Source organism: Schistocerca nitens, chromosome 4 (assembly GCF_023898315.1).
Source record: "Schistocerca nitens isolate TAMUIC-IGC-003100 chromosome 4, iqSchNite1.1, whole genome shotgun sequence".
In the NCBI taxonomy this organism is placed as follows: Eukaryota; Metazoa; Arthropoda; class Insecta; order Orthoptera; family Acrididae; genus Schistocerca; species Schistocerca nitens.
The window spans coordinates 433,439,882-433,452,024 of NC_064617.1; the positions used below are offsets into that span (position 1 = coordinate 433,439,882).

Below are 12,143 nucleotides of genomic sequence, written 5' to 3' on the forward strand. Positions count from 1 at the left end.
TACGCACTCCATACACCATGAGCATGTCGACTTTTTCTACATTGGTGAGTTACACTGTCCACTCACGATCTACTGTTCGCATTGTCACATACTGACTGACTAGCAGCTCGCAATGCACGCAGTGACCACCCAAGCATACTGTAAGCTAACCTAACGAAACCATACTTAGCAACCACGCAGATTCAATGGTACAAACAAGTGTAGATATGGAAACTTTTCTAAAAACGATATCTGGTAAGTGACTCGCACTAGACGTCTGTAACAAACACCACTGGCATTCTAATTCATCCTACTTTAGTTTATTTATGTCAATAGGCATTGTTTCATTTAAAAAAGAGTATGTTTGCGCAGAAAATAGGCTTTCTGGTTGCTATTACAATCTGATTATTGGCTAGCAATACGATTATGTAAAAATCGCACATCAATAGCACTTTCTATTTCCAGAATATTTTAGGTGATAGTTTAAGGTGATTCACGCTGTATAATACTATTCTTTCATTGTCACTATACCTGATCATTTTGTTAACAGAAACTAATATTTCAACCGTGGAAAGCCTTTCACTGTGCTCTGTGGATGTCTCCGGAAGGTCGGGAAGTGAGAAGAGTGAACAAGATTTGCAAGAACTTAACTGAAAAGTACCTCAACTGTCTAAGAGATGATGTTACTAGCATTAAGGCGAAGGAACGAACTTATTTGTCCGGTCTATATTCAGAAGTGCATTCAGAGAAGATAGCGGTAGAAGACTTCATGCGCGATGAAGTAAGTATGCACGGGTGGGAAATAAATTGTATATATTTTCAATTGATATGCTTAAAAATAAGTGTTTTAGATAATAAAGATCCCTTTAATGAAGTTACAGAATAATTCTTTGATTCGATTTTACATTCCAACAGAACCAAATATGTAAATCAAACAGTCTTAGTTTCTCTACGCAATCTGTCATTGACAAAAACGTATTACCATTACACAACAGGACTGTACAGTGTGCCCTCTCCAGTAAAGACTCATATGAACTGCAAAGGAATACTATATACACTCCTGGAAATTGAAATAAGAACACCGTGAATTCATTGTCCCAGGAAGGGGAAACTTTATTGACACATTCCTGGGGTCAGATACATCACATGATCACACTGACAGAACCACAGGCACATAGACACAGGCAACAGAGCATGCACAATGTCGGCACTAGTACAGTGTATATCCACCTTTCGCAGCAATGCAGGCTGCTATTCTCCCATGGAGACGATCGTAGAGATGCTGGATGTAGTCCTGTGGAACGGCTTGCCATGCCATTTCCACCTGGCGCCTCAGTTGGACCAGCGTTCGTGCTGGACGTGCAGACCGCGTGAGACGACGCTTCATCCAGTCCCAAACATGCTCAATGGGGGACAGATCCGGAGATCTTGCTGGCCAGGGTAGTTGACTTACACCTTCTAGAGCACGTTGGGTGGCACGGGATACATGCGGACGTGCATTGTCCTGTTGGAACAGCAAGTTCCCTTGCCGGTCTAGGAATGGTAGAACGATGGGTTCGATGACGGTTTGGATGTACCGTGCACTATTCAGTGTCCCCTCGACGATCACCAGTGGTGTACGGCCAGTGTAGGAGATCGCTCCCCACACCATGATGCCGGGTGTTGGCCCTGTGTGCCTCGGTCGTATGCAGTCCTGATTGTGGCGCTCACCTGCACGGCGCCAAACACGCATACGACCATCATTGGCACCAAGGCAGAAGCGACTCTCATCGCTGAAGACGACACGTCTCCATTCGTCCCTCCATTCACGCCTGTCGCGACACCACTGGAGGAGGGCTGCACGATGTTGGGGCGTGAGCGGAAGACGGCCTAACGGTGTGCGGGACCGTAGCCCAGCTTCATGGAGACGGTTGCGAATGGTCCTCGCCGATACCCCAGGAGCAACAGTGTCCCTAATTTGCTGGGAAGTGGCAGTGCGGTCCCCTACGGCACTGCGTAGGATCCTACGGTCTTGGCGTGCATCCGTGCGTCGCTGCGGTCCGGTCCCAGGTCGATGGGCACGTGCACCTTCCGCCGACCACTGGCGACAACATCGATGTACTGTGGAGACCTCACGCCCCACGTGTTGAGCAATTCGGCGGTACGTCCACACGGCCTCCCGCATGCCCACTATACGCCCTCGCTCAAAGTCCGTCAACTGCACATACGGTTCACGTCCATGCTGTCGCGGCATGCTACCAGTGTTAAAGACTGCGATGGAGCTCCGTATGCCACGGCAAACTGGCTGACACTGACGGCGGCGGTGCACAAATGCTGCGCAGCTAGCGCCATTCGACGACCAACACCGCGGTTCCTGGTGTGTCCGCTGTGCCGTGTGTGTGATCATTGCTTGTACAGCCCTCTCGCAGTGTCCGGAGCAAGTATGGTGGGTCTGACACACCGGTGTCAATGTGTTCTTTTTTCCATTTCCAGGAGTGTAGTATTGCATCACAGAGAAAGAGTATCGAAGATTTGACAACCTCGGTTTGGATTCCATGCGTAATGGGACAGAAACGCAAGCGGAAGACACATTTTTGCTACATCCTTTCAATCTGGACTGCTGTGATAATGAAGCAGTTTCGTTTCTATAATAGTATAGGGAGTGGCTAAATATTGTTTTTGAATCAACTACAGTGTATGCTGAGGGAGATAGTGTCATTCAGAAATTTTGTGTGAAAGTACTGTGCTAACAGGTAATGGAATTACAGGATTTCGATGCAGTTCGATACAGTTCCTGTCTCAATGTAATGGTGAAGTCGAATTTCATTGTGAAAATAACTTTTGATTCTGCACATTCCTGTAACCTGTGATGTTAGGCAATGCTCGCATATGCGGCAACTCAATTCCTTGTGATGCAAGATGACAAGGCATACACTAGTGGTAAACGGCAAAGAAATATTTACTTCTGTTTTTCCATGTTTGATTTCGACGACTGTGCTGGATAGGTGGTATCCCATTATCGAAATCTTGTACATTTTTTCCCGGTAAAACAAATGTCTCTTAAGCATTTGTATCGTCTAAGTGTGCAAATGTCCTAGACTTCCTCCGAAAACCTAACCTCTTTACTGGATAAATCAGTTGCGTTTTTAAGACGAGTTACGTGCTGAATGGCATTCATTGCACTGTAATGCTACCAATTACCATTCAAGGGAACTACAATCCTTCTTCGACTCGTATACAGCGAATTCTCTGATAAGGCTTTATATATAAAGTCAACCAATAATTAGCAATGACTCCACTGTTTAGGGTGAAACATTAAGTTAACGAGCTTTAAAGGAAATGATCCGAATGGTGCTATCCTTTGAAAGGGAATTACGCAACATTTAATACTCGTAGAGTATAGGAATGTTTCCTCTTTCAATGACACTGACAGAGGAGTAGCAATATTATTGGCACTGTATCACTGAATTTTTATCTCAATATTTACAAGTAGGCCCTATATCTGAGAATCACTTTGTCAATGGCCATGTTAATTTGGCTCTGGGGATATACGAGTTTACAATTGTCATTTTCGGCCTCTACCAGAGATGAAAGCCAATATGTAGGAACGTACTGCTGATATTACTCCGAAAATGCTGAGCAACTGTCGATTACCCCGTTTTATGAATGCAGTATGTCTGCGAGGTCTCCAGGGCTCATAAGAGACAAAAAATGTAAATGGAGGTTAATAATGAAGTCCACATTATGCCTTTCTCACTTGTTTGATACTTTCTGCCCATGTCCCTTTCCTAAGCCATTACCTAAGCCACTGCACATTCAAACATTTCTATACGTTTTTCTTGCATTCACAGCGTCTGATATGCACCTGGTTCCCAAATTAGAATTATGTTATTTCTAGTATAAATAATTTCCGCATTAACACGTTGGAATATTAACCAAGTTTCACTGCCATACGATAATTGCTGCCCACACTGAACCTCTGCGACTAGCTGCAGTTTAATTATAACCACCCACTATTTCACTAACGAGCCCCATTTACGTTCCGCATGAGAAAAATAAGTAAGGCTCTTTGTGGCCAGCCACGTCCTAGCAGCAATTGACCAGCCAATAAGATAAGAAACTGTCCACTATTCACACGCTCTCTACATGAAATTTTGGTCACTGGTCAATGAGACAGAGGGAGGATCCCCTCCTAACTAAATCTAAATCCATCCGAGTATTATTTTCCCTTAACGATAGTAGAGAGAGAGGAAGAGAAAGAGCAAGAAAGATAGCACTGTTTTGCTGAACAAATTGTTCTGGGGCCTACTCGCCGGAGAATGTAGGTCCTTACAAAAATTTCCTACTTCGAAACTTGTGTCTTTATTAAAAAATGTTTCTCTTCATTCCACCATATAAGGCGTGACTGCTTTCATGTGTCTACCAAGAAAAATCTTGCCCTTAGTCCTGCCTCTTCTAGCACTACTGGGTCACAGATGTGACAAAGAACCCATTATCAGACAAGAGAAATGGACATGCCTGAAGTTTGCATTGAACTTCCCCTCACCAGTCTGCTGTGGGTCTGTTGCATGTTTTTAGTATCCAAAACACCTCAGACCACCGACAGTGAATATGTAAATATCGTCGAGGCCTCAATGTCTGTCTATTCACAGAGGGCAGGGTCTTTTTCATTACCTCAGGTCCCCTCCTTCCTCGACAAAGACTATCCAGCCATGGCTTCACTCCATAGTTGAAGCCAAAACCGAGTATTAAGTTACTAGATAATAATTTTCCTTTTTATATGGCTCAAATGGCTCTGAACACTATGGGACTCAACATCTTAGGTCAACAGTACCCTAGAACTTAGAACTACGTAAACCTAACTAACCTAAGGACATCACACGCATCCATGCCCGAGGCAGGATTCGAACCTGCGACCGTAGTGGTCACGCGGTTCCATACTGAAGCGTCTAGAACCACTCGGCCACTTCGGCCTGCTTCCTTTTTATAGAAAGTAAGAAGAAATATAGCTACATTATCGTTAGAAGAAGGAATGAGGGCAGTGGTGAAGTGTCCATTAAGGCCCAAAGCTGAGTCTATCCAAAAAACTCCAAAATATTTCGTCCAAACTTAATTTAATCCAATAGGATCATGTTCCATCGTAAATATTTTCAAATAATTCACGTTTGTACTTCGTATGTGCAACCGCCATTAAAATGTGTCACCCCTCTAGCTTTGCAACCAATAGCAGCTCGAAATTATGTGCTTGTTACGAGCATGGGCCCGTTTCTTTCACGTCTCGAGCTGGGGTTTGTACAGCAACTATACGGTTTTTAAAAGTTGGCACTTGATATCTTTTTACTTCTCGACAGCAGTCGGATACACGACTAAGTGGAATTACTAGTCATTCAGCAGTTCACTAACAGATAGCGCTCCTTCGCACACTAGCACGCTAGCAGCAAGCCAGGCTGGATGAGAAACCAATAACTCTTAATTTAAGGGTTTATTTGAAACACAAAGAACAAGAAGCTATTTACTATTAATCGAAAATAAATAAATGTGAATAATCATTAGGTGTTGTTGCAAGATGATGGGAAATGGACTATGTATTTCTATTGTTCGTCAGATAAAAGTTTAGTGACCTCACTTATTTCATACATTGGTAGTTCCGCAGCGTGTCTGTAGGTTTTCATATCAAGATTACTAGACGTGCTTATGGTGAAAACTGGAAGTTAAAATATAGTAAATAGTGGTAACGATTAACTGATTAGTGAAGTACATTTCGGTGTTTCCTGTCACGCAGAGGTGTCATCTCAATTTTTCTTGGCATTGGGTAATCTAATATTTAAATCATTATTTTGTAATGCATGGTATTGATGACTACCTCAATCCGCCATGGACGCATTTATTTCATCACAACATCCAATGAATTTTTTAAGCTGAAACCCTGCATTCGTCTCTCGTCTTTCTTTGAAATATAAACTCCTGGTGAAATGACGAAAGTCCACGTCAAGTATCTCTACTAAAAAATCTTACGGAAAATTTTAAGACGTTTCCAAACTCAATGGTACAATTCAAGACCATGGTTAAGTAGCAGCATTGTAAGGAACAAGCTTTTTCTTGTTTTTATTGTCTACTGTTTGGAATGGATAATGATAGTTTTGAATGGCGTAACTGGGGAGTTGGTGAAGAGAGTCTTCAAAATTATCATTCAAAAGCTGAAAAGCATCAATGTTCCCTTTCAATTTTCACAGCATTTTTTAAATAGAATCAGCTTGGTACATTGAAAATTTAACATGCTTTTCCAGAATCAACCTCCTGGAAGCTTTGAAACAGAACGAGAAGGTTAATCGAAACAGAAGTATAATTAAGAGACTTATGTCGACTACCTGCTTTTTAGCATGACTAGAGTTAGTTCTTCGAGGTCATGACGAATCTGAGGTGTTGGTAAACAAAGGGAATTATTTATAACTTTTGGATATCTTCGCAGAAGATAAACCATACATGAAAGATCATTTAGCATCCGGTGGAGCATTTAAAGACATTTCCTTTGGCACACACAATAAATTAATACCTTGTATTACGGATGTTATTAAAGAACAAAATTGAAGTGAAGTTAAAAATAGTCAAGTCGATGAAACAACGAATGTTCCAACTAGAAGTTAAATGACCGAAATTATTCGCATTGCAAACAACGAATCAGGAGAAACACAAGAGCAATTCGTAGGGTTATGTGACGTATCTAAAGACCGGAGCAGCTGTTTTGTTGCAAGTGCTAAGGAATTGGAGTAATGATAAAAACAAATTAGTACAGCAGCGCAATGGTGGGGAAAATTATAGTGTCCATTCTGTTGTGAAACATGCGTCACTTTGTCCAATGTTATGCACATCAGTTGAACCTAGTCCTTCTCTACGCTTGTAAAAAATTACGCAATTAAAACTTTTTGTGTCAAATCTATCAGGATTTTGTACGTTTTAGCCGTTCCAGTAGAAGAAGTGAACTTCTGAAGGAAAGTGGATTTAAACTACCAAGTCCTTGTGAAACACGGTGGAATTTTCATTCATGCGGTGTACGAACCATTATTCTTCATTACATAGACGAGAGAGCAGCATTTAGTGATGTGATAAACGGTGAAGAGTGTGATGATAGTTCTGTGCATCATGTAATTGGGGTAATTAGTATACTGGATGACCAAACTCGTCATTTTCTACTGGTGCTACACAATTCGGTTTTCCAGCATACATGTATCTCGTATGACACATTGAAAAGTAAAACTGTGGACATAAGACGCTGTAAGCTTGAGATTGAAAACTGCGTTAAGGCTGCTGAAAGACTAAGATATGAGGAAATTATTCTGAAATGCATAATGGAAGCTGAGAACCTCACAAACTCTGTTGGAGGATCTGAAACTAATTTTAAGGAAATAGAAACAAGTATTCAGAAATTGAAAAGGCTAGTATTCCAAATAGTTGGCACAGTAGTACTAAACATGGAAACTAGATTTCAAGACTTTCTTGAAACAGATTTTACAGAACTTGTAAATGTGAAAAGTTCTCGGGCTATAATGGGCCAAATAGTTGCCTTACATGTAAAGTTGAAAAACTACTAGAGATATATCATTTCTTTAACAGTGAAAAACTGAAAGGAAAACGTATGTTAATTTACAACACTGAGTATAAACGTCTAGAGCCTCCGGACCTCCTTAAATCCATTGCAAATAACGGACTGAAAACGTGTTCTCTGAATGTGTGAAATTACTGTCGTTGTTTCTTAGAATTCCAGCGACCACCACGTCTTGCAAAAGAAGCGTGAGTTCATTGAAACGCGTTGAAACCTACCTTCTCAGCACAATGACAAATGAGGAACTGTCAAACAAGGAGATTTTGGCTGTAGGGAAGGAGACGGTGCAATTTTCAAACAATCAGCAGGAGTTCATATCTCGTATTATCAATGTTTACGGCCAGAAAAAGGACAGGAAGATTGAACTAATTCATAAAATATGTTATAGTTCATTAGTATGTGTTACATCCTGCTGCATCACCATTATTAACTGAAAACTATTTTCCCTATACTCCTCCACTGTCAGAGTCTTCCATTACTCGTACAGGAGGATATAGATGTAGTACTCAGCTGTATGTTTACTGGTAATACACTTATTAAGCTCCTCTCTGTCCAACACCAACATCTCAGTAACCGAACACATTTTCCAGAAATTCATTTAATTTAATTAATGTTTAAATGAATAAACAATATATTGCCTGACTTTATGCCCATTTCATATAATGAGATCCATTTATTCACGAAAGCATTTTTCTATCATGCCACCAATTTTAATCAGTTGTTTTCATTCGAATTTCAAGCAGCGAGGCTGTACGGTAACTGTCAGTTCAGTTTCCAACCAAAATTTAGGAAATCCTTCCAGCAGGATAATATGCATATAAATAAATGAATACAGTTCTCAAGACGGTACCTTACGGCCTTCCTCTTCAGTATCTCAGCGCAGACAGATTCTTTTTCTCGCCAAATCACATGTGGGGGCAGGGAGGAAAGTGAGGGAGAGGAGTGGGAAGTGGGGCACGGATGGAGAATTGGAGAAGTAGGAATATTAAGGGTGGTGACCTTAGCAATGCGATGTTGCCACATCTACCCCCTATAGAGAGGAGGTGAAGGGAACACCCACAGAAAGCTATCATCTTGAACAAATTTACAACAATGCAGACTGATGTCAAAATGGCTCCACTACTAATGATCCTCTGGAGGGGGGCGGGGGGCGTAAGGGATGCTTGTGGTTTGGTGCTAACTGCAGACTGTGTGGGAACTCCAGTACATTGTTTGGCCACATTAATGTGACCACCAATCAAGAGCCTGAATAATCACGTTTTGTCGCCCGCACTGCAGTGATACTGGCAGGAAAAGCGTCAGAGTGGTACCGTAAGGTACTGATGGGAATGTGGAGCTTTGGTGACTCCAGTACTATGGTCACCTGCACTAGGTTTCTCGGCTGAAAATCCATGGCGGGAAGAACCCGATCGAGGTGGTCCCGCTGATTCTCGTTTCGATTAAATCCCGCGAGTTTGGTAGCCAGGGGTGTAATGTAAACTCTACCTGGTGCTCTTCAAACCAATCATGCACACAGCAAGATGTCTAGCACTTTGCATTATCCTGCTGGTAGATGAAGTCATGTTGATGAGAAAACAAACTGCATTTAGACTTGATCCTGGTCCCCAGGGACAGGTGCTTAGATGTGTTGATCCACTGTGTCTTGCACAATGAAGAGATCATCCACGAAAACAATCTGAAGGTCATAATACCCTATCTTCAGACCTCGGCCAACTTTTCACGTCGTACACAGGAATGACCATCTGTCCAGTTGAACATAAAACGTGGTCCTTCTCAAAATGCCGCCTATCGCATAGTGGACGTCCAGTTGCAGTATTGGCATGTCCATTCCAGTCTTCGCCGATGAACAGCAGACAGCACGGTTGCATGCACCAGGCTACTGCAGGGGAGTCCCAGGAGTCCCATACGCAACAACATTTGCTGAATGGCAATCGAGGAGACACTGTTGGTTATTCAACAGTTGCCCATCTATTCTTCTGTATACCTCTGTTCACGTCTGCACAGCCGTCGTTCACCTGTATCGTCTATAGCATCAAGATGTACCGAAGTTGCCTTGGCACCGGTTTTGGATAGCACCATTTTGGAACGCCTCATATACTCAAACCGTGGCAGCAAGATAACAGTTCACAAACTTAGCCATTTCGGACACGCGTCCACCCTTAACCTAAGTACGAATCATCGCGCGCTTTTCGACGTCCATAAATACGTCAATTTCCGCGATACGACAGCGAACGTACTGTTTTCCGCATCCTCCCGACACACTTCACATACCCTCTACTGCTAGCGCTGCCATCTGCTGTCCGTGAGTGGCTATTGGTTGTCGACATCGAACGTAGGTGGTGGTCACGTTAATGTGACTTGGTGGTGCACAGCTTACTTGTACGAGTCCAGGCCCAGCACAAATTCTCATTATTGTAATTGCATTAAACAGCCGATGGTTGCTCATATTCGCAACTGCCAATACGTTACATGTATTTCATAACAGGTTTAGTCGCCACAGTGCCTCTTCCTAAAGAAATGCGAGCGTGTCCGAAGTAACATTGCAACGTATTTCTCAACAACACAGGCACAGAAGTATCGTAATCACCAAAGTACTTCCGTGGCCCCTGTTTCTCCAGGTTTTACTACGTAGTATAACTGTGTCAAACAGAGAACGAACTATCGGATATGTTCCTGTATTAAGGTAAGAAGCTAGGTTTGCAGGCAGCCGAACCTCAGATCTGCGGTAGACTGCTGTTCTGTGAGTTAACTGAGTTCGTTGACATATTGACTGCTGCACCAACAGGAAATGCAGACGTTCATAGATTTAGCATGGTTTTGGTCCTCGGTTGCTTTAAGCTGAGGTGGAAGAGCAATTTCAGTACGAGTTTTGTAGAACTTTATACAGCTTTGAAAAGCTATGCATAACTTTAGTCAGAAAAGGAAAGGTGTTGTAAAATGAAACTGATTAAAATATGTGATACAGTATTTATAGTTTTGTACTTGGTGCATCTACTTCTTTTATCTCTTTTTGATTTCAGATAGTGAACTAAGGTGAAAACTTAATTAACAGAAGTTAGTATCCATAAAAGATTGTTAAGTTTCACTTGTGAACGTCATGGTCAAAAGAATTTCCCAAGAACGAGCCATGTCTCTGCTATCTATATCACCCTAACACGAATCTATAACTAATCAAAGTTGCAAATCTATTTTAAAAGTGATACGTTCATTAGTGAGTGAATATTCAGACAACCGGTGAAAACTGACGTAGGTGGAGTATCTTATTTGTAGAGAAGTTTCTATGTCCCTTGTTCCTACAGACTAATCGCTGTTGAAATGAGACCCTGAAATCTGAGTCTGGCATTATCAAGCATGTCAGTGTATTCTACACACTTATCAGTTTGAATAGTTATTGCTGGAGGTGCATCAGAATTTTTTAGATAGCTTGAAACTTTAATGTAACATTTTTCCAAGTAGGGTGAAAGAGATTAGACTGCTAAGATGCAGTGTTCTGTCGTTTTCCCAGGTAGCAACAATAGTAGTGACTGGCACTGAGTCGACGGCTGGTTCCCTGTCCTACGCGCTGGCTCTGCTCGGGCTGTATCCTGAGTGGCAGGAGATGGCGCAGCGGCAGGTGGACCAAGTTTTCGGTAGTGGTGGCGATTTCCTGCGGCCGGTCACTACAGCAGACCTGTCCCAGCTAACCGTGATTGAAGCCATTTTGAAGGTATCCTGAGCGTTAACTCATGCAAATACACGAGGATGGAATGCCGTTTACCTTGTACTACGACTGCAGTTCTAAGATGTAAAATTGTTACGCCGGTTCGTACTGAGTGAACTGATTGTACCACTTTTTAATATTCACTTAGTGGTACAACAACTGTTTGTCAATATTTATGTCCTGCTAATGTTACTCGCTTTACTTATTTATCAGAACAACGGTCTACTTTCTTGTAATCGAATCTGACTGCAAAGGAAAATGTTAGTGAGACAATCTGTGACATGACATATTTATTCTTGCCGCGGTGAATCCTATACTCTGTGTCAAAATTGGTCTTCTTTGGTTGAAGAGCATGCCAATAACGTTCTCTATTTTGCTGCAACATGGTGGTTTCTTGATTGAGTGCGTCGTTCATTTAATAGCGTGGTTTTATTAATGCACATTTTGTGCGAAAACGATTAAGTTAAAGAATGGACACACAGTTAGCCGTTAACAGCTCTAAACTACTTTTTTCACATTGCTTATTCGGCATCAATTATTAATTAAAAAACTGGTACCCATTAGACACCCTTCACATGATAGACTTGTAGTGAACCCTGACAAAAGGTCTGTACTTTTAAACATATAATATTCGCATCGTTCTTGCACCGCTTTCTCTCTCTCTCTCTCTCTCTCTCTCTCTCTCTCTCTCTCTCTATCTCAAGGTCAAGGGATCAAGAGAGCATGAATGGTGCGCAAGTATTACATGTAAAAAAGAACAGACCTCATGTCAAGTACACGACATTTTATATACACTCATGCTCATAAATTAAGGATAATGCTGATACATGGTGAAACAACGCTCTGGTGGGCGGTTTGCGGGTTTAAATCACCTCGAGGTATGAC

General features: G+C 42.0%; 1 protein-coding gene across 1 annotated transcript in view; it reads left to right on the plus strand.

The window, feature by feature from the left end:
- The first annotated feature begins 534 nt into the window (after positions 1–534).
- The window catches only part of LOC126252359 (cytochrome P450 4V2-like), a 95,765-nt gene continuing 84,156 nt past the window's right edge, over positions 535–12,143 (plus strand). The window contains exons 1-2 of the mRNA XM_049953251.1: positions 535–760; positions 11,064–11,264. Coding sequence (XP_049809208.1) covers positions 575–760; positions 11,064–11,264 — 387 coding nt within the window. The 5' untranslated portion in view covers positions 535–574. The remainder of the gene's footprint in view (positions 761–11,063; positions 11,265–12,143) is intronic.